This window comes from Ambystoma mexicanum, chromosome 9, assembly GCF_040938575.1.
Source record: "Ambystoma mexicanum isolate Mex_15411 chromosome 9, UKY_AmexF1_1, whole genome shotgun sequence".
Taxonomy (NCBI): Eukaryota; Metazoa; Chordata; class Amphibia; order Caudata; family Ambystomatidae; genus Ambystoma; species Ambystoma mexicanum.
Window position 1 is genome coordinate 1,459,037,655 of NC_090931.1, and position 23,333 is coordinate 1,459,060,987.

Here is a 23,333-nt window from a genome sequence, read left to right on the forward strand (position 1 = left end):
TTGCCGTAGCTCAGATGCCAAAGTCTGCAGAGTGGAAAGATCTCCATGGAGTCATCCTGAAACCCTGCAGGAGTGGGCACTTGTAAAAGTCTTGGGAGGAGGTTCAGATTGAAGTTGTGAAGGTGTGGGGCCCACACTGGAAAATGGTTCCTCACTAGGAAAATGCTTAGATATGAGCTCTGTGGATGCCAAGAGAGCATGTGGGGCCACATGATAGTAGGCGGGAGCACCCCATCATCATCATCATCATCTGAGAAAATTCCTTCTTGGATCTCCAAGTCTGAGTCCACTCCATATTATAGATGGTCTTCAGGTGGGGCCATAGCTGGGCAAGGAACAGCAGGTGGCACATACAGTGAGATATGAATCGGCCAGGCAAGGAATGACAGTGAAAATCATGGATCTCAAGCCTTTGCAATCCCTCTTGGGGCTGTCAACAGTGAGCCACAAGTCTTGGTGGTAGATTAGGTGGTCATAGTGGTTGCAGATTTATGGACCGTAGACAGTGTCATCGTCAGCTTGACTGCCGATGAAGTAGATGTCGCTGGCGAGTTGGACTTGGTCAACGACAAGGTGGTAGTCATTGACGATGCAGCCTTGGGCTGTCATTGGACCGCTGACGTGGTCATCGAAGAGGACGACATGGACGGAGCAGCCGTCGATGTCATGGACAAATGTAATTTATCTGAAGGGGCATGCTTCATAGATGGAATAAGTTACTTACCTATAACTTCTGTTCTCCAGCATTGGTATCTTTCATAGATTCACATGCTGTGAATATTACCCGTCATCAGGCTGGGAATCCTCGTTAATAGTGCTCTAGTCTTTTTATTTTGGGTCATATTGCCCAAGCCAGTAGGAAAGGCTCCCGTAGCTCTACCCCTGGAGGCCATCTTCATATTTTGGCATAGTGCACGTAAAGTGGCAGTATGAGCCAAAAGAGCCAAACAGGGTAGGTGGGAGGGTCGCATGCGAGTCTATGAAAGATACTAATGCTGGAGAACAGGAGTTACAGGTAAGTAACATATTCCTTCTCCAGCATTGTTGAATATCAGCAGATCTACAATTGGTCTCCAACTCACTGTCTTTTTTCTTACCAGGAAGTATCTGGAGTAGACTCCTTTTCCTTGCTGTGCTGGTCGGACCCTTTGCATGGCTCCCTCAGACAGCAGAACATGGACCTCCTGTTGGATCAGATGATGAAAGTGTTCTGCCTTTTGTATTAGGGGGCTTGCTAGGGGACACTTAATGAATTCTAGCGTGTGGCCCTGCTGAATGAGGGATAGCACCCATTCAACGGTGGTGATCTTTTTCCACTACTAGACGAATTCTGACAGTCTTCCTCCCACTGGGGTGCTGAAGTAGGCGGGCAGGATTCTGGGGGGGTCAGGTTTGTTTTGACAACCTGGCTTCTACATTGGGAGGAGCTGTGTTGGCGTTGATTGCCCCTTTAGGACTGGCGCCTGCTCTTGTAGGGGTCCGACGAGGGGTAGAAAGAGGTCTTGTATGACAGTGATTTGTAAGTAGGTTGGAAATTCCATGACGTCCTAGAGAAACAAGATTTTCCAGTACAAAAGTACTTGCGTCTCTGTTGAAGGGTACCCAGGGAATGGGAAGTATCTGTATCTGTTTTATTAGATTGTAGTGTCTTGTCGACTTTCTTCCCGAATAAGTCTATATCGTTGAAAGGCATGTCAACTACTTTAGTTTGCACTTCTGGCTGGAAGTTGGTCACCTTTAGCCAGCCATGTCACTGAGGATAGCACCATTCCCCATCTGCGAAACTATGGGTCAGCTATGTCGATGGACACAAATAAGCCGGATCGGACACCGCCTCACCTTCTTGGAGGATCGCCAATGCCACTTCTCTTCCAGGAGGAACTCAAGGATTGGTCCCAACTTGAACCATAATTCATGGTCATACTGTACAAGGATGGCCATGGCGTTTGCCGCCTTGATGGTGGTGGCCATGGTGATGATGGTTTTTCTGACAAAAGCATGTAGCCATTTACCTTCCCTGTCTGGGGGGACAAAGCAAGAGGATGAAGGATTGGCGGAACGCTTGCATGCCACTGCAGAGATTACGGAGTCTGGAGTAGGCTGTGTCTTTAGGCAGGTGGGTGCAGAGTCTGGTACACTGTATTTTTTGTCGAACCTCTCTTTTTTGGGAGGTGTAGTGGAAGAACGGTTTATGGTGATAAGACCTTATTCCCATATGTCATGTAACAGGGGTATATCAAGGACAGATTTCCTATGATGTTCCCCTCTTTGGTACAGTATGCCCTTTCTTTTGCTCCTCTGGTGCCAGCCTGAATATTTTGGATGCCCTACCTGTCTGGCGGGGAGTGTCTGGGGGGGGACTTCCTCTGGTTCGCCATCTGTAGGGATATCATAGAATTTGTCTGTTACATCCGTGTGGACGGATTCCTGATCATCCTGGGGTTCATCCTCGGACTCAGTGTCTGATTATTGGAAGGGCCTTAGAAGATGCTGCGCTCCCTTTTAGTATTAAGAGGAGCGGTAATCCCACTGGGTCCCGGTTGCGGGTCTTGAGACCTTTGAGGCGGAGGTAGTGGGGCTGGCAACCTGTGATGCAGTTCAGAGACAAGCTCCTTTAGAGTAGCCAGCATATCTAGAGAAACATCTCTAGGGGTTGTTGGTAATGGTACCCCACCTGGTGATTGGGTCGCTTGACATGGCGGCCCTTGTATAGGTGTGGGGTCTGTGGGTGGTGCAGCCCTAGGAGAAGGCATGTCCAACCTTGAGCTAGATGGTAAAAACTCTTCATCTGAAGAGACAGCAAATGGGACTACCACATGTAAGGATGGTGGTGGAGTGTCCTCCAAGACAAAATCAGGAGGAGGTACCCCATCTGCTAATTTCCCCCACCAGTGGATGAATGGGTTGTCAGCACACACAATAGCATGGTTGGCATCAACAGTGGTGTAATTGATGATACTTTCATCGCTGCTGATGATGATCTTGGGATTGTGGGTGATGACGTGGACGGCAAAAGTCTAGTGCTCATAGACGAAGTGCTCGCTTTGAGGTTGCCAACAGGTTGCAAACCCCTTCTCATAGACGGAGTCACCTTGCTTGGCGAAAACAATGTTTTTGGCATCGTCCACGACAACATTTTCGTGACTGTCAACAATAATGTTCTTGTTGTCATCGGTGTGGCCGTCGATGATGACCCTCTTGTCGTCTGTGGTGTCCGCAATGACGTTCTCGTTGCCATCGACGGGGCACAGGTCCTTAGTGTTGAGGACGGGGTAGCCGTCATTGACAAAGACGTCGATGACTTTCCTATTGTTGCTGATGCCGTCAACTCCTTACCGTTAGACGATGAAGATGGGGGCCTACTGATGGTGGAAAGTGGAAACGGTCTTGGAAATGTGTCCGATGACCTTGACGTTGTCGCTGATTCCATAGGATCAGTAGAAGTTGTCTTATGTTCCTTCTTCCTACTCCTGGAGGACTCATCATGCTTTCTGGACCTTACTACAGATGGTTCGCTGGGTAGACCTACCCTGCCTAAGTGAGGCACGACTCTGTACTGAAGCAGAGTCAGAGGCCCCCCGCCGTCGTCGAGCCATGCTACCAATCTCCAGCAGTGGTCTCTAAGGTTTTTATTAGAGAAGGATTGACAGATATCGCAATCCTGTATAACATGGTCTGGGTGGAGGCAGTAGAGACAATCGTCGTGGAGGTCCTCCACAAAGACATTCTTAATGCTGCATTGTGCACAGGCCTTGAAAAGACTCTTCTTTTTGGCCTCAGTCATCCTTGTAGGCCCAATGTTGAAGATGTCTCATGAACGGATAAACCGAAGGTGGGAAGAACCGTCGGTTGGCTCAATTCTACACAACAACCGTCCCTGGTCCTAAAATGGCTGTTGAAAAGCAAATGTTTTCATTTTTCCTGAAGTTATAGCTGATTTATAGTAGAGAATAATGAGGACTCCCAACACGAAACATGCAGTAAAAAATCTGAAGGGTGGAGCTAAAAGAACCTTTCCTATTGGCTTGGGCAATATGACCCAAAATGATGAGATTAGAGCACTAAAGTGGCTTAAGTTTCAGCTTAAGTTTAAAATGCCCTGTTACTGAAGATTCACAGCCTGATGATGGAATATTCACAGCATGTAAATCTATGAAAGATCCAATGCTGGAGTGGAAGATGACTTGGAAGAAGCAGGCGTCACCAAAGTGATCGTAGCCGATGGAGTTGCATAGGAGGACGTCAACGGAATCGTCAGCGATGGAGCAGCTTAGCATGCAAACTATGTCCCTTTTTTACTCTCTTCCCCCGGGAAGAATCCTTGTGGGACTTCAACCTCTCTGATGAGGGAATGCGCTCAAGGGGTCTGCTGTGCTGTGCAAAAGCACCAGCACTATCTCCCAACCAAGCTACTAAGCTCCTGTACAAATATTCTGAGTCTTGAAGGAAAACGACTGGCAAATGGAACAGGCAATATAGGCATTCCTCATCAAGATCATCGGCATACACATTTTTGAAGTGACAAGTCGAGCAGACCTTAAACAGGCTTCTCTTTCGTTTATCTGCCGTGATGCCACAGTCGATGAACTTTTGATGGCCTTGCTGGTAAGAAGAAAGGACAGCTACCCCAGTGTAGTAGGAATGGACTGCAATTTGTCACTAGCTGGCGAAGAAACAATCCGGTACCAAATGATGAAGATTCTGATAATAAATAATTAACAATAAAGACAAACTCATTGAAAGATTGGAAGAGATCTTACAAAGATTCCCAACACCGAACAAGCAGTAAAAAATCTAAAGATGGCCTGCAGGGGTGGAGCTAAGGGAGGCCTGTACGTTGGCTGTGGATGAATATGACCCAAATGACTCTAATAGCACTGAAGTGACAAGCAGTTTAAACATGTAATGATAAACTGTTTTAATGTTACAGAGGATTTCCAGCCTGTCGACAGGGAATAAATAAGCATGTGAATCTATGAAAGATCCAATGCTGGAGAATCAAGACTCACATGCGTATGTGTGTGTGTCACAGTCATCCAATCTGCTCTCCCTCTCAGCAATTCTCTCTGCCAAAGCACAGGCCTGCTGGAACTTGTGATGTCCATCCACTTGAAAACACTGAATGCCTCACGCAACACTGAGGAGGAAAACCTACCCTAAATCTAACTTTCTGACCAAGTCACTACTACCTGTCCCACCCTGTGCTCCAGATAAGATTTTGAACTGGGAGTATTTTACACCCTATTTTTTGAAGTTAGGAGTCAAATGATTTTTCAGGGAGTAAAAAAGTAAATCCCATTCCCAATGGGAGTATTTAATAAGCAAGTCAAAATGTTTTAACTGGAAAATTGAAATGTTTTGTAATAATATTTCTTTGCACTTAGTTATTCATGCACATTAAAAGTTACAGGTTTACCTCAGGCAGTAATCGTTTCTGTCTGTGGTACTATGTGCACTACTGTTCCAAACATATCCATGGAGCTGTACGGTTGAAAAGTGGGGCAAAATGTCCTTACATGTCGTTTTCCCATTTTTTGTTGGGAGTATTTTTACAAGAGAATGAAGGGAGGATAGAAGGAGGATAAAACAACGATCTTACTAGGCCTTTTGTCATTCAGATCACGCAAGTGCGGGGGGAGGCGGAGGGGGAGTAGTCCATGGGTGGCAGAGTGCTAAGTAGCTCGTAAGCGCTACCGGGAGGTGGCTCATAAGTGCAGAGAGTCAGGGGACTGTAGGGCTGCAGATACAGTCCCATTAGTGGTTGGGAGGACCGGAGGCAGTGCAAGGGCAACTGGTCGGGTGGGAGCCTGGTCTTGTATGTCCAGTGGGTGGCCAGGTAACCAGTATGCACAGCCAAGGAATGTGCCTACATGTTCTAGCCCTGCTCTTACATGTTCTAGGCCTGCTCCTAGCAAGCAACCTCTGCTCATCTGACCAAGACTGCAAACAAGCTCCCACAAAAGTTTTTAGAGTCAAAAAAGCCAAACTTCGATCTGCTTGAATTCCATCAAATAAGGGTGATTCGAGGTTCTATTTTGTAAAGTATTTTCAGGCCTAGTTAAGACAAAAGTAGCAAATGTATATCTCTACAACTAAAATGTATTTTTAATTATCTAAAAATACATCAGTCCACAATTTCTAAACGTAAGTAGAAACATATTCTCACCTCAAAATGCTATTTGTAATGGTGGGAGAAAAGCGACAAAAAGATGAGAGAGAATACAAGGAACCACTTTACAGTATGACACTTCAATCCATTGACCTATTGCGTACACACAGGACTAAGCATCATGTGAATGTGTATGCATTTTGGTTTTGTCAGAGAGGAATCCACAGGTTTTAAGAAAGAGCCCATTAATTATGAGAGGTAGTTTTGAACAATTTCTCCCCCTTCTGTTTTGTAGCACCTTTGTAGACAAGTTCTGAGGTACAGTTTTATAAATGTCCAGGCTAACACGGCTGCAGTCCTTGGCACAACCTTTGGTGACACAGAAGTGCATAATGAAGCCATCATCCCCTTTGTCAAAACCCATTCTCAGCCCTCTGGGTGTCTGATTAGTGTGTGGGACTGATGAACTAATAATCACAAGGTGCAAAGGTCCACAGAAGTGAGATTTCAGGGCTGTCAACCAAAAGCTAATGTTTTCACAGAAATATAGTTTACAGGCTACTGTACTCCTATATGTGCATGTATGAGTCACACTGAGTAATGAGATACATATATATCTATTGAATCATTTATTTATTTTTTGTTAATTTATAACACGCTTAATACCAGCAAGTGGTTTCTAAGCACGGGATCTGGATTTGAACCTTTTTTGCACCACGTTGTCTTGCTTCCAAGACAAACGTGCTGCCCCAGAGTTATCCTTCCTCCCCTAATGCATTGGCTATTATGAATGATTGTCCCTCTTCCCCCATTTTTCAGCTTAACAGCATCCACCTCCCGAACCCTCACCCATGCTACAGTGGTACTCACGAGCTACTGCCACAGTACAGGTGCTTGTGGACGTGCCAAGGGCATTAGTAGCAGCACACTCATAGAGGCCGGCATCCCTCGCCTCTGCCTTCAGTATGGTCAGCAGGTGCCGGCCATCCTGGCCCGCAACAATGTTCATCCGCTCATTGGCCTCCAAGTTTATTTTGTCTGCAGGTAATAAGAATGGGGGAAAGGTGAGTTGGTGAGTATCATGGAAAGATAGGATTAGATGCAGAGACATGAGGGTGAATCTTTTGACGGAGAAAGACAGATTGGAAGAAAGTTGACAATGTACAAGAAGGAAAAAGAGGAGACAGGGAAAAAGAGAAATCTGTGCCTAGACAAAGGAATTGCTCAGACGAAAGAATGCATAAGAGACAGAAAGGTGAAATATTGAGAGATGGGAGTACATGAAAAAGAGGAGGAACTAGGAAGACACGAGAGGTGAAGATGTGCAAAGAGGGAGCAAGAACATTAGAACAATGAGTGATAAAAATAGTAAGAGAAACAGAATATAGCCACTGTAGAAAGTGAACCTGAAATAAGGTAGAAGAGAAGTAGACAGAAACATATCATAGAAGAGAGCCAGTCTCAGAGGCGAGCACAGATTTTGATAGCTAAGCAAGAGAAAGAAAAAACATAATAGAGAGAGGAGAAATAGGAGAAAAGATCATGAGCCTCGAATGGAGAAACTATTGCAAAGCCAATACGATAAAAGGAAGAGATGGTGATAAGATATCAAAAAATAAGGGGATGTTATGTGATGTTGACAATTCTGGGGGACAGAAGAGCCAATTGTGAAAGGACTGAAAAGGGTGACAGAAAACCCCTCATAGAACAAAAAGACAGATGTAAAGACGAGGCACATTCAGGGTGAAAGACCATTACTCAGAAAGCTTAAAGAGCAAAAGGAGGAAGAAAGAGGGAGAGCCAGCAAGAGAGATATATATAGCAAGAGAGAGAGAAAAGGAGATATAGAGAAAACATGAGAGAGAGAAACACATTTGGACAAATGCACACACAGGACCAAGTTGAAAGAAAGAGGGAGAGAGCAAGAAATGGATACAGAGACAAGGAAAGAATTATAGAGTGACAGGCGAAAATAAAGTAAAAAAGAGAGACCAACAGAGAGAAGGAGAGCAAAGGAAAAGGGGAAAGAAGAGAAAGAGAGAGACAGATAGAGAGAGAAAGCAAGAAAGAGTGAGAGAGAGAGCACACTGCAGGAACCATATAGAAATATTAAGAAACAATACAAGCCAGAGCGAAACAGGCAGAAAGAGATATTGAGCAGAGAGACAGCAAGAGAGAGTTGTGAGCAAAATAACATCTCTAGATCAGCAGAACATAAAGGAACTCAACAGTGTCCAACCATTGAACAAGAACAAACAGGCAGGCATCTAATAGGTTGGTTAGCAGGTGGTCTGTTGGCCACAAGAGAGCCTGGCAGTTGTCAAACACAATTTTCATGATCAGAAAGAATAGAAGATAGAGATTGCGACCCCAGGCAAATTGGTTGCTTCGCATGCTGGGTGCACCACAGGTGCGCATTTCCTCAATAATTCTGTTGTGTGGTGGTCGGCCCAGATCGCCATACACAAGATTACATTAGTGAGGGCATGCATGAATTGGGCAGGATTTTAATGGGGAAAGGTGTGTGACAATTCATAGATGTGGAACTAGGAGGGAGCAGCAAATAGTTGATGGGGTCAGTGGAAGAAAGTATTCAAAAGATATATAAGATAGGCCTTGCATTTGCATGCAAGATGGTACGTATCAGAAAATGAGTGCTACATCACTTCACCTGCTAATATCACTGTTAATGGTTAGTAGATTTCAGTTTGGAGGTAGGTCTGCATTTCCAGGTGCTAAAATGTCATTGTAGTCCGGTCCAATGATAGCCAGGAGAAGTGGTGTTCACATGGTGATCAAGTTATATATTGGGTTTTGTTGCAATATCAATGGGATGTTTTTTCTGGTACCTTTGTTGCCAGGTATGATTGTGACCATAGCAATTGCCGGTTGGCAGCAAGGGAAATTCAAGGGGCACCAAGTGAGGGACAAATAATTGTGCCTTGTGGCTGGTTCCTGACTGGACTCTGGAGACTTCTCTAAGCATAAGCCACATTCTGCTTGTGGTCATTAAATGTACCCATACGTTTTGGAAGGGGAAAAGGAAAGTCCAGGGGTGGTTGTCAAGTTGTTCCTTGTAAATTGAAAGACTAGACGCTGAGAGAGTTATTTCTTTCACACTTTTTTGGGTGCTTTCTTTTCAGCTTGGTTAATCTGAGAATAAGTGTGATCATACGATCATAGTTCTCTTGGACCAGTGCAGGTCAATATGAACCTTGTCAACTTTAAAACACCAATCCCTCTCTGGCCTAGTGATTAAGAACTTTGTCTACAACTCTGCGAAACCAGGTTTCAAGACTACAGCATTAAAACAAAAAAAGAATTTAAATTGTGCACTTATTTGGCACGGGGCATTTAGGTCCAGGTGCTAAATATCAATGTTTATCAGCTGACATTGCTGCCCATTTCGGAAAGAGGCCCGCTTGCAGCGGATTACTTCTAGCAAATGAAACACATTACCCGTCAACGTACGGCATTTGCGAAAAGTTATACGTTTGTTTTTGACATGAAGGTGTTTAGAGGAGGCTGCAACGTCAGCCACATCCAAACATCCATTGCACCAAAGCAACGGAGCCAGAATGGGTTTGCACCAAAATGGGCACGAAGAAATGGCTGCTGCGTCGAAGGAGCCGAAACGACAGCGCCGAAACGGGGTGTACTGCTCACTTGCTCGCTGTGCCCTGACCACCACCTAGGAAATCCCCTTTCACCCTCACTTGCAGCTCCGCTGGTCTCCAATCCGCGCGTGCCAAAGAAATGTGCTTCTTCAATCTTTCATCCAGTGTATTCATATTATTAGTATCCAGAGAGTAACATTGGAATCCCAGGTGGAAATCAGGATTCTGGCATCCCGCGTGCTATCCTACAGTGTACCCATGCAACGTGGCGGTTCTCAGGATTCCAGGTGCCAACCTGGGGGATGCCACTTCCCAGGCTCGCTCTCCCCACAATGTCTGCTGCCTCCCCCTGCTCCCTTGCTAATGTCCACCGCCTTACCGGTCCGGTTCCTGCTCGCCACACGTCATGTATGCTGTCCACGCTGCTCAACCTGTGCCATGGACAGTGAAAACAAACTCCAGCTGCCAGGCCAAAGAGCCCCGATTGGGGATGAAGACTTTCGCACTAGCACCGGTTCCACAACATCATATTAACCGTCTTTTTGACTTCTGCTGCTGGGCAATATGACCTCTTATGCTCCCTCAGCCTTCCTTCGTTTTGGCCCATAAGTCGGACTTCTGGGCAGATAAGAGGCCTACTTCCTGCAGGTGCAAGCAATAATATTTAATTATCACCCAACGTGGAATGCTAAAATTCCGAGAGCTAATCAGGAGCAATTGTCAGGCAATATTCAATGGTGGCCATGGATGCTGACAGCTCTCAGGAATTCCAAGTGCAGGTTCTGCCCATGCCCCCTCCCCCAGCCCTCTTCAATCTGGCCCATAAATCAGACTTCCAGGAGCATAACAGACGTATTGCCCACAGGTGTCGGAAAAAAAGGCTTAATTATTGGAATACGATAATGGTAAAATAGGGGTAACAATATGAACTACCAGAAGTAGGGGAGACGGGGAACACAATGGGCCTCATTACGACCCTGGCGGTACGGAGTGAACGGCGCCGTAAAAGGTGCCGGCGCCGTTCACCCCGTACCGCTGCATTACGAGGTCCCCTCGCGGGACACGGTAAGCACGCCTGGGAAAACTAGGCGTGCTTACCGGGTGGTGAAGTGCACAGACCCAGATGCATGTGTCACTCACTCACATCCCTATATGTACGCACTGTCCAGTCACTTGAATCTAATGGCCCTCCCTGTGTCCCACTCCATGCAGGTGATACTGTACAGCCATGGCTGATGAACCCTGTGAGACATCCCCATCTTCATCAGGAATTAACATGGAATTACGCTCACATCCGAACACGGACGCCAATCGAGCAGACCTTCGGACTGTTGAAGGCAGGTTTCTTTTCGGTACCTTCACCGCTGAGGTGGGGCACTAATGCACAGGCCAGTGAAAGTGGGGAAGATAGTCCTGTCCTATGCAATGTTGCACAATATGTATATCAGGCAGAACATACCCCTGCCCCGGACATGGACTTGCCTCCAGCGGACGCTGATGACGATGGTGACAGGGATACAGCTGTAGACATGCAACAACACCAACACAAGGATGTCAGGGATGGGCGTGCAGCCTGCCAGGAACTCATTGAGAACTACCTTTGAGCACCCATCAACTGCACACAACCCATGGCACACAATGTATGTGATACAGCACAATAATAAAGCCTACCACTTGACAAAATGAATGTCCAGACGTAAATGTCTTGCACAACTATAGGTATTTTGAAAGAAACTGTCATCACAAAACCTGTGACACACTACCCCTTCCCCAACTAACTCTCCCTGAAACCCCCCCCCAACTGACAACTCCCAAACACACCTTCCCCAAAACACCACTAGGATGCAGTTGTGTCACATGAACTGTTGTACTGGGTCACTTCCGTGACCTCTTGTCACCTGACTTGTCCTTTTTCGGTGACCCTGACAGGTGCAGGGAGCGGCACCTTTGGCCGCTCTGTTGGGATCTGGCAGGCGTGGTGATGGTAGAGGGGGGTCAGAACCAGCCGTATCCCTGCACTCTAGGGCCGCCTGCAGGGAAAGGGTGAGGGACTCAGCTAGTGCAGTTCGCCCAGTTCCCCTCCCGGACCCTGTGTGCCAGCAGGACCGTTGCACATATGGAGCGGCCCAGGGCACAGGCAGCACCGGCCGGTGGCTTGCACACTTTCACACATCATGCATGTCTCCTCAAGCTGCTGCCACATGTGTCCAGTCATCTCCTCGTGCCTTGCTTCGATCTTCCGGATGCATGCATCCATTTCCCGGATACTGGGGATCAGTAGTGGAGGTGGGCTGTGGGGGTCCAATGGGCTGAAGACAGGCAATGGTAGGGGGTGTGGTCCGGCGACCCCTCTATGCTGCTCCCGCCCTCCTGCCATTGTTGTCTGTGGACGTGGCAACGTATCTGGGAGGCTGGTGAGGGGGGACAGTGGCCGTCTTGGTGGGCCGCACAGATTTGTGTCTGGGGCAGCCGGCTGTACCTCCGTAGGTGCAGGTGCTGCTGCAGGGGTAGCTCGCTTTGTCTCTGTGGGTACAGGTGCTGCTGCAAGGGCAGCGTGCTGTTCCTCTGTTGGTGCTGGTGCTGCTGCAGGGGCAGCTGGCATCCTCACGGGGCCCATAGTTTGCGTAGGCAGGGCTGGTGTGGCCTTGGCAGTGGTGGCATGGGGTGTTGACCTCCTATGTGTCAGTGGCTGGGATGTACTCGGTCCACAATGCTTGCTGTCAGACGATGTGCATGCAGGGGTGAGATGTCGTTATTCACCTCTGTGACATCCATGGCCTTGCAACATGCAGTTTCAACATTGTGTGACATGATGCCTGTGCATGGAGTCGTGATGTCAGGACGGCTTTGATACATGCATGCATGTGAGTGTGGTACAGGGGCACATTGCTCGTGGTACATGTATGCCTCCTTGGATTGGTGTGTGCCTCGTGTATGTGTTGCTTCTCATGCCGTCACTTTGTGCACATGACCAGTGCTCATGTGGCGATACGTGTGTTTGGATGTTTGGGAGAGCAATGCTTGGGTACCCCCAGGCAACAGCCATGGTATTTTGGCCATTTTATGGGTTGGATGTGGTTTGGTGGCCTGCAGTTGGACACGTCTCTATGTAGTGTGTGCTGCATTTCCCTGTCCACTAGTTGTTTTGGTGTGTCACGTTGTATTAACCACCCTCTGCATGTGTCCCTGCGCCGAACTCTGCTACTCCCACTCCCTTGATTCCCACGGCCGACACCTTCTGCGCCACCTCCTCCCATATGGCATTTTTGCAGAGTTGGCTACTCTGCCTGTAGTCGGTGGAAAACAGTTCCCCTGCATTTTCCACTATGGTCTCCGTCAGCAGGGCCAGTTCCTGCTCCGTGAAGCGTGGCTTCCACTGGCGCACATCAGGAACTCTAGATTTCATGGATGCAGTCAGGATGCCGGTATCACAGTGACCGGCTGGCAACAGGAAGTTGGTGATTCTATGTTGATTGGGGTTTTCAAAATGGCCGCCAGCGGGCTTCCAGTTTCTGCGATGACGTTGTTTCCAGTCCCGGTGTATTTGTTATCGTGTTTCCATCAGATACATGCCGGTAACGGTGTCACTGGCATTTTCGATGACGGTGCCACCATATTTAGTGGTCAGCGACGGTGTTTTCATCATCCCGGTCATACTGTTACCGGCATGCCGGATTGCGCGCTCCAGCAGGGTTGTGATGTGCCAGTGATTCCGTAGTTGCGGTTGCTGGAAACGGTGCTACCGGTTTCACAGAATCACCAGCACATTACCAGCAAACTCGTAATGAGAGCCCATGTAATGAACATGCACAACTGGAATTAGGATTGGGTACAAGCATATAGACATTTTTACTTTAATCCACCATGATTGTTTTTTTGTGCATCACTGTTTTATTGGTTACCTTTTAGAGGCTTTTTGAAATTCCTACTTTTACAGAAATGTTATTTTATGAAATAAAGCTTTTTGAACTTGGTATTCCTCTTTTATTGGGGAACAGGTTAAGAAAAAAAAGAAAAGAAAAAACAAAGGAAAGATCCTTGTATGGTAGACAATCTGGCCACAGGAAAGAACCAACCATCTGCAGTCATTTGCATTGAGGTCCAAATACCTTGAAGCCACAGAGAGCATTCCCCTGGACAACGCAATCACTGTCTTGGAAGCTGAAGATGAAAATGATTTTGTATTTCAAAAGCCACCCTACTTTTCAAGTTTCAGAGTATTGCTAAATAAACAGATGCCAGGAGCACCTAACGATGAACATCCCATTAAAAAAGCTCCACAGGCTCTTTGTATGATATTTCTTACTCCAGAAAATATGGTGACAAAAAGCCCATAAATATAGAAAATATAATAATGAGTTACCTCAAAACAGAATTTTCAGCAAACGTACAGCAAACGTTTTGCCTATAAAATAACAGCTCCATGTAGTGGCATCACCAAACATATTTTAATTGACTAATCTAGATGGTTGGCTGGATTTATGTAACCTGAACATCACTGGTCAAATGACAGTAGCCAGAGTGCAGAGGATGGAAAGGGTGCTTTGTTAAAACTCCCACTGTCAATGGAATTTGAAAGTAGTCAGGAATCAATGGGAGAGGTATGAGAAGAATGGGAAGTCAAGTGAGTAGTAGTCTGAAGCTGGAGGTGGAAACACTGAGCTCTGTACTCAGAGGCTGGTGAAGACAGCCTATGACTCAGTAATATGCTGCCACGGGCAAAGGCTGATGCTCGAAGAACCCCCTGAAAACTCTGGTGAAGTGTCTAGAGACTCAAAATGACCATACGCCTGAGAGGGGAACTAAGAAGTATGAAAGATGCAAAGAATGTGATAGGTGAATTAAGTTTTAGAAAGTATCTAGAGTCTGTGATGGGCACTCACAACCTGAAGGGGCATTGGGAAGTTTTAGAAGACAAATAAAGCCTGATAGTGAGGCAAAGCCTGGGTCATGTGGAGGATGTTGATAATTCTGAAAGATGCCTAGAACATGGGAGAGATATTGATAGTTTTTTAGAAAGAGCTTAGAGCTTGAGAGGGGCACTGATAACACTGAATGGATGTCCTGAGAAGAGTGTTGATTGTTTTTTTAGACAGAACCTAACGCCTGTGATGGCTGCTGATAAATCTGAATGAAGTATAGGTCCTGAGATGGCCATTGAAAATCTTTAAATAATACATGAAATTTAAAGTGGTGTTGCAAAATGTTACAAAGCACACTGACAAATACCATGACTGGCTATAAAGGTTTGTGTAGGGGTGACTCAGGGGGGCCACAACCGGCTATATGATGTGTGGCCCAGAGCAGAATGGGAAGGATCCCATAGCTTGGGTAGGGGATTACAGGGTGCCTGACCCGAGCAAGTGGATGATGGCCCCGGGATGGAATGGGGAGAATGTCCTGGCCAGCCTCAATTTGCCCCGTCATTGTATAGGAGAAATTCACATGCCAGACAAAAGTGTTACTGGCCCTTCAAGAGACTTGCTATGTGACACGTGATCTCACACTGCTGTGTGAGATCACGGGTCTCCGAGCAAGGCTAGGCAAGGAAGTCCACCCTAACCCCAATCCAGGCTCAGCAAGATACAGTCCCTGACCTCACCAGAAACTATCATCTAAAGCCCTAACAATGCTTAACACTGGTCCCGCACTCATGCACAGACTCACGCAGAAATGATTGCTGACCGGTTTTGTAAAACCATGCTTTATCCCCCATTCAGATTGCATACTAAAGCATAAGCTACATCTGAGGGGAACACAACTAATCACACAGCTAAAAAGAATACATAGATGCAGGTCCACCGAGCACGGCTCAAGAGAAGGATGTGCTAGAATATAACAGGGAACCCCAAGAACAGATAGGTAGGCATTTGGAGAAGGTTAGGCAGAGTTTGCAGCGAGTGGTTGAAGGAGAAGTGGAAGGAGCTGGGAGAGAAAAAGGGCAAAGCAGAGGAGGTTGGACACAAGAGGGGGAGAAGAACCATCAGTACATGGTCAACAGGAGGTGGTAGCGAGAAATCAGGAGGTGGCATGAGGGAGCCGTCAGGAGGAAGTAGAAGGAAGAAGTCAGGAGGTGGGTGGAGGAGGAGATTACAAGGTGGCAGGGCGAAGACAGGATGTTAGGAACCAGGAGAAAGCACAAAGGACTGCAGAGATAGTAGCTAGAGAGAGCAGGAAGGAAGGAGGAGGCACACATAGCTGAAGGCAGGTGTAAGATCACGATCAGAAGGGGTTCAATTCATGGTTGGAGTAGAAAAGAGATAGATAGGTTATGCAGAAGAAAGAAATCAGGACCATACAAAAGGCCCACTGAAACAGCTCTGTGGAAACAGGTGCAGGCAACGCTAGTTGGCTGTCTGGCAAGGAGGTAATGACATGCGCTCTGCTGGCACATTTCATAGCAACAGCCCACCTGCCGCATCTTCTCTCACTACGCCAGCTCGGGGGAGCCCTTGAAAGACTCCCCCGAGCTGGCGTGGCCGGGGCTAATGGCGCGCTGGGGGGTGTGGTACCCCAGGCGGTCGCCCGGCTCGCCCCCCCTAAGGCCGGGCCTGGCAGGGTTTGCAGGGGACACCCCTGCAGCTCCCAAAAAAAAAAGAAAAGGACCCTGCGGCGCTGGTATCCGATCACAGAAGTCAAAGGGAACTGGCGCCGCAGGTAGACAGCATGAAGGAAAGGTAAGTAGGGTGGTGGTATGTTGGGGGTGTGGGTGGGGGTGTGTTAAGGGTGTGGGTGGGGGTGTCGTGGGTGTGTTGTGGGTGTGGGTGGGGGTGAGGGTTTGTAGATGCGTGTTCGCATGGGAAATGTGCGAACCTTTTTTGGTTCGCACATTTCTCATGCAAACTTTTCCGTCACAGACTTTTCCGCGATGGAAAAATCATGCAGATACTACTGGGAGTGGGCAAAGCACAACTACCTATTGGTTGCGCCCCCTTTTATAAAGGTAATTATAGATGGTGCCTGCGCCGACTTATTATAATTGGGATACCAGGAAGTAGTCAAAACATAGGACCAAATACTAAGCAGCTTCTTTTGGCCAGGGATTTAGAAACAGATCAAACATGATTGCAAAGCCTATACTATTTGGAAAAATTGCATCTTACAGTAATGTGGGTCGAGCTCCTTCAAAGCATTTTCATATTATTGAAATCCCTTTACTAGTATTGGGATGAAAATCATGGGACCTCCCAGACCTTCCAAGAGTTCGAACAAGTACATTCTCATCATCATATAATAGCCCACTAGACATCCTGATGCCTCGCAGGCACATCATGCAACACTTTCTGAAATATTTGGTACAATACCTTTTCTGTGGGGATTCCTTAAAGAGATTTTGACAGTTCTGTGAAACACTTTTATGGCAAGATGTACGTTTCACCTGAAGAACCTCCCACATATAGTCATCCTATGTACCTCCATTTACCATCCCCACAAGGCAGAGTGGAGAAATTTAACCAAGCCATCAAGAATCTTTTGCAAAAACCTGTTGACGAAGAAGGCTGAGATTTGTATATGCTGATGCTGTGGGTTCTCTTCGCCATATGGATACACCATATGCCTCCACTTATTCGCCCCTCTGAACTGGTGTGAAGCAGGGAACCTCAAGACAACATGGACATGCTACAAGAAATATGTGAGAGCCTGGAGGACAGAGGTCAGAGGTCAGAATGGGGCCCGCATTGTGCAAAATATGCAAGCACATATCCACATGGTTTTCTCCTTGATTCAGCAACACCTACAAGAAAGCCAGGAGAAACAAAAAAGCCTTTAGAGCCAAAAAGTGCACCTGTGAAGGTTCCCTGTAGGGAACAGAATCCTAGTCCTTCTACCAGCATTTGAAAATAACCTATTGGCTAAGTGGCACCTCAATGAACGAGTCGGATAACAAGACTGCTAAAAGCCCACAGAGGTTAACCATATGAACTGGTTGAAAGCATGGAAGGATCCCCAGAGATACCATCGCAGTCATCATGAGATGTACGTTTTACAGTGGCCTTACCTGAATAACTCAGGAAGATGGTTCAAACGGACATAAAGCCCAATCAAGAATGTGATCTATGGGATTTCCTAGATCACTTCAAAGACATCTTCATCAACAAAAACGCCATGGCCAGAGGCATTGTACAGCAAATTGAGACTCTCCCGGGTAAAGCCATGAGCTTGAGGTCCAATTGCCTACCAGAAGCCAGGTTCCAAGCTGTTCAAGGGTAGTACAAAATGATGTTGGAGTTCTGTGTCATTAAGCCCTCCCAGAGACAGTGGTCCTCCCCAATTGCCTCAGTGGTCTTCCCTAATTGCTGTTATGAAAACACTGTAAGACAGCTGGTAGTTCCGCATAGATGTCTGGAAATTTCATGTGTTCTGTAAATTTGATGCATATCTTATGAGTCGAATAGAAGAAATGATCGAACAAATCTGACCAGCTCAATACATATCAACAGCAGATGTTACCAAAGAATACTGGAAGGTTTCATGATACCAAAAGATTAAAATACGACAGCCTTCTCTACACCGTTTGGACTGTAACAGTTTAAAATTCTCCTGTTCTGACTTCAAGTGGCACCAGACACTTTTCGAACATTACTTGATGGATCCTACAACCACATCCTGCATATGCTGGAGCATACCTCAACAATATCATCACTTGGTGTAAAAATATACAACATCTGTATCAAGCTTGACAAAGTGTGCAAGCAAATCCCAGCAAGTACCTTCCAGCTATGTCTATGGTCAACGGTACCATGAAACTCCAGGAAGACAAAGTGGAAGTGCTATAAAACATTTCAACCCCGAATACCATAAAAGACTTACAAGCATTCCTTGGACTAGTCATATATTATAGAAAATGTATTCTGAACTTCTCAATGCTGGCCGCATCCCTACCTGACAAACACAAGGGAAACAGACACAATCAAGTCAAATGATGATGGAAGCAGAAGAGTTTTTTTGGGCGTTTGATGCAATCATTTTGCCATCCGCCCCTCCTGATAATGCCCAATTTTTTAATTAAAACGTTTATACTACAGACTGATGTCTCTCTCCCCTGTAGGATTGGAGGAAGTCCTCTGCCTGATGAGGAATGGGGTAGAGAAATAAATCATCTTCATCAGTCGTTAGCTGTATCTCAGAAAGCACACAAGGGGGATGTACTGCCTGACTCAGGCTAAAAAGCAGCTTGAAGGCAGGCGAGGTGGCCACACACCCCCACCCATAGTGGCGGGGGCCACTGAAAAAGATGCTGTGAAGAAAACCCTATTACAGAGTTATAAGCCTAAGTGACATAGCTGGGCCAACTTGGCCCCATCCCTGCTTGTTCATGTAGAACATCGAAGTTGTCTTGTCCATCATTACCACAACACTCCTCCTCTGCACAAGAAGAAGAAAGGCTCTCAGGGCCAGCCATATGGCTTTAAGGTCCAGAACATTTATGTTAGATCCCACTTCCTCTTGATTCCATAGACGATGAACCTAAATACCCTACAAGGAGGCTCCTCAACCGAAGTAGCAGGATTGCGTAGTCATAGTCATCCAGTGCAAGCATACTTGCCAACAGTCTGTGACCAAAAAGAGGTAGAGATTTTTCAAGCTTCAAAAATAGTAATTAGCAGAATGATGACGTCACTGGTACTGACATCACATGCAATGCGACCCTGATCAGAGCACAAGAAGTGTTTGTCTAACTCAGGTTTTCTGACCCATCTTGAGAAATCACATTACCAAATGAGAGAACTTTGGTCAGCCTTTTTAGTTTTGGCTGTTATATGCAGCAGCGGCTGGTGAATCTTTTTCTTGGAGGGGAGTAAATGTTTGCCTCAAACATACAGGAAGTGTTCAAGCACAGCGAGGGAGCCCACACCAGCCAAGGTGGGCTCAGAGGTCTCCCCCCAAGAACATTTTTCAAATAATGGGGTAAAATTGTGCCTTTGCTAGCACACTTTTTTTGTGAAAAATTGGGTAAAAAGCAACATAGTTTGCAATCATTTTTGTATGGTAGCACCAGAAAAGATCCAATTGATGCAAGTCACCAACAGTGCACAAAAGCTTTTTCAAACATATTTTCATGATGTCTTTGCCCACAATATATGTCAGTATAAAACATGTTCATACTGATTGTGCCCATGCATATAAATGCAGACTGTAGCAACGTATGCCAATATTGCCACTCACCCGTTAGATTTGGAAATACCCAAACATTTTCGAAAAAAGAAAACAAAGGATAAAAAATGCCAAATTCGGCACAGTAAAAAAACCCGAAAACTAAAATTTCGAATAAAGGGACCAGGGCTTGCCGTGGTGTACCCTTTTCCCCTTTTTTGACATTATGGGTTTTCGGGGTTAGCTGGGGACAAAAAAGACATGGAAAGCGGGGACATTAAAGAAAAAAAAAGAAAGGGAAAAAGAAAGGGACCCTGCGGCGTCAGTACGCACCCATAATTTGGAGATGGAACTGACTTTGCATGGTGAAGATGGACGCAGGGAGCCAAAGGCAGATAAGTGCAGGTAGGTTGGGGTAATTTCAAGGGGTATAGGGGTGGTGAATAGAGGGGTTAAGGGAATCTGAATTTCTATTTTCCAAACAGTTCAGCTGAGCATAATTCTGCCATGGTAAAATCCAACATGAAATTATCATGCATAAGACTTAGACTTACAAGCCGAAAATGCCAAGCCACAGTAAGAAAACATGTCAAACTGCCTGCACTAATGCAGGCCAGTATAGCCATGTAATAGCACTTATGATGTTTGCTTTACCCTTGATGCCCAGTAACAAAATGCAATGTCATAGACAGTAAGAATATGTGACCAGGATGACACCATCAACTTAGGCCAGTTTGGCCATGTAATAACCCTTGTTTGCTTTACCCTTGATGTCCAGTAGCCATGCCACGGTAAAACTATATCCAAACTGGCTGCACCAATGAAGGCCAGTCTAGCTACGTAAGATAAAACATCAGGTTTGGGTTACCCTTGATTCCCAATAAAAAATCAAATGCAATGGCACAGTAAGAAAGTATAGCTAGACTGGCTGCACCCAAGAATGCCAGTCTAGCTATGTAATCGAAATAATTGCTTTACCCTTGATGAACAGTAAATTATATGCGGCCAGTAGCACCCCCAATACCAAAATAAGAGGCATGGTACCCCATCATACACTCAGCACAGAAGGGCTGGCACACGCACTCTCATACCTAACATAAACTCATTCTCCCAATATACACACTCTCATTCCCCCCAGCATTCATACATTCACACAACAAACACTCTCAATCACCCGTCCATTCTTATAACCGTAAGACAAATCTTTGGATGCATGCATATATGAAAAACAACATTTGCCTCTGTGCATTCCAACAACCCCACTTGTATGCACGCATACAAACACATTACACAACATACACATAAACATTTTAATTTAACTTACCTCCTGCTTGCGTCTTCAGCAAGTTAACACCATCCACAACACGACTGGAAGACACACCACACGCGGAGCACGCTGGCCGACAGAAGAGGAAAGGACTCCTCTCATGTTAGTCAGTGCCTCCCACACTAGTAGTGCAATGATGAGAGGTGGCAGGGCTGACTGTCCTATGCCACGCTGGTTTCTTATTATTGTGCTCTGTGCATTTTGCAAAGCCCATAGAGTTCCACATTGAAAAAAGAAAATAAATGCAGTTGCAAATAATGCACTGTGCGGTCTGCCACTCAAGCGAGGGGGCAGCCCATAGATAAGGTCTGCTACTGATTAGGAGACGTTGTGATTGTTGCATATAAGTCAAAACTATTGACATGAGCAGTGAAGATAGAAGAGAGATGGTATGTGAGTAGTGTGAAACAGCCTGTGGGGTTTCACCATTTACCCACCCATTGAACACTCATGGCCATGCTAAGCCCTTCAACCATTCCTACCCATTTTTCTGCCCCCGTCTGCACAAACACAACGCATGATCTAATGTAAGAGCGTTATTGAAGCTGTAAACCAGCTCCTGGTGTAATTAAATGACTCAGCAACTTGATTTGTAAGCCAATGTGTTTTCCCTTGCACTTTATTCCTATTAAAACCAAACATCAGCAACACCATCAATGTTGGCTTGTGTATATGTATTATATAGACATTTGCAAGGCACTGCCTAACTAATCACACCATTCCCAGATGTTGTCATCCTATGGCAAGGCAGCACCGTTGTAGCAGTGCCTGGAAAATTCCTATCCAATGCCTACACAAAAGCCAAAACTGTTGGCTTTGCCAATGCTTTTAAAAAGAAATGTAAAGTACAGAAGTGAAATTCAAACATAGGCAAAAGAACAGATGGAACCTCATAATACTGTTTTGTAACATAATTTAAAAAAAACTTAAACATTGCACACCACAAACCTTACACCGGGTTGCAGAGTGAACATAGCTCCAGAGATAATACAGCATGAAAAGAAAAGGAAACTGTCAGAAGCCCAAGGGACAGAACTTACAAATACACAGAATAAACAATAGCATATAGTAGGAGGAGGCACTAAATAAGAAGGTTAAAACAAACAAGAAGGAGGCCACAACGGGGTGCGCTGATGCTGCTCCCGAGTTACCAATTCATAAAGTGTAGAAAGACCCCCTTGTGACCCTGCGGTTGAGCAGAAGTCTGCCACAACTTAGGTGTACATACTGGGAGCACGGCTCTGAAATTTGGGAGAAATCCGAGGAGTTGGAGCGGAGATACTTGGAGAAGAAGGTCACGCTGGGAAAAGAAAGTCTTTTTTCTCGAACGAGGCGTTCCATAGGGAATACGTCTAGTGCGGCTGTGGTATCTGCAAAAGTGGACCGCCTTACGCTAGGGGTGTCAGTCACTCTTCACTCATACAAAGAGACACAGACACGAGCTGGGGTGCAACACTTCTTTATTCTCCAAGTGCCTGCCTAGAACTCACTTCTTTCCTGTCCCGCTGCTCCTCCCCTTTCTCCCACCCCTTGGGCCTCCCCATGTGAGAGGGGTGCAGTGACGGCACCACACCCTCCCGTTACTAAACATTTAGTCCTGCCTTTAGTTAATTTCTTCAATGAGGCGGTGGGGTTTCTTTCTGGTTCTCTGGGGTCGACTGTCCACCCTTTCCGATTGACTTATCAATGTCTCTGGTGACATGTCGCTTCCGGAGTCTCCTTCATATGTAGCATCCCATTGAGAGAGAGTGTCACTCATGTTTGGGTTGGCTGTGGATGTGATTCTGGGTATCTGTTGGAAGTGGGATGAGTTTCTTGTCATAGACCTACGGTCTCCTTCTGCGGTGATGAGTGATCCCTTTTTCTTGACAATGATGAGGGGTTCTTCGCTGAATGGAGCCATGTTCTTGCGATGTTGAGGTTGCCGGACTGCTACCAGGTCTCCTGGTGCCAGGTCATTTTCATTGGCCCTTCGGGTGGCGTCAGCAGCCCTTTTCATGTTCTCTTTCATGAGCTTGTCTTTCCTTCTCATTTCAGCATCATTCTCATATTGATCTTCATCAGTCGCTACATGTGGTAGCCGTGTTCTAATTGTTCGCCCAAACATCACCTCTGAGGGCGTTTTCCCAGTGGTGCTATGTGGTGTGTTCTGGTAGTCCCGCATGAGTTGGTATAATAGTTTCTC

The 23,333-nt window shown here is 46.2% G+C and overlaps 1 protein-coding gene across 4 annotated transcripts in view; it reads right to left on the reverse strand.

Moving 5' to 3' along the window:
• Positions 1 to 23,333, reverse strand: part of SPEG (striated muscle enriched protein kinase) — a 2,620,794-nt gene that overhangs the window by 352,765 nt on the left and 2,244,696 nt on the right. For all 4 annotated transcript variants that reach the window (XM_069616880.1, XM_069616879.1, XM_069616881.1 and 1 more), the window contains one exon: positions 6,980 to 7,147. In XM_069616880.1, the coding sequence (XP_069472981.1) occupies positions 6,980 to 7,147 (168 nt within the window). The remainder of the gene's footprint in view (positions 1 to 6,979; positions 7,148 to 23,333) is intronic.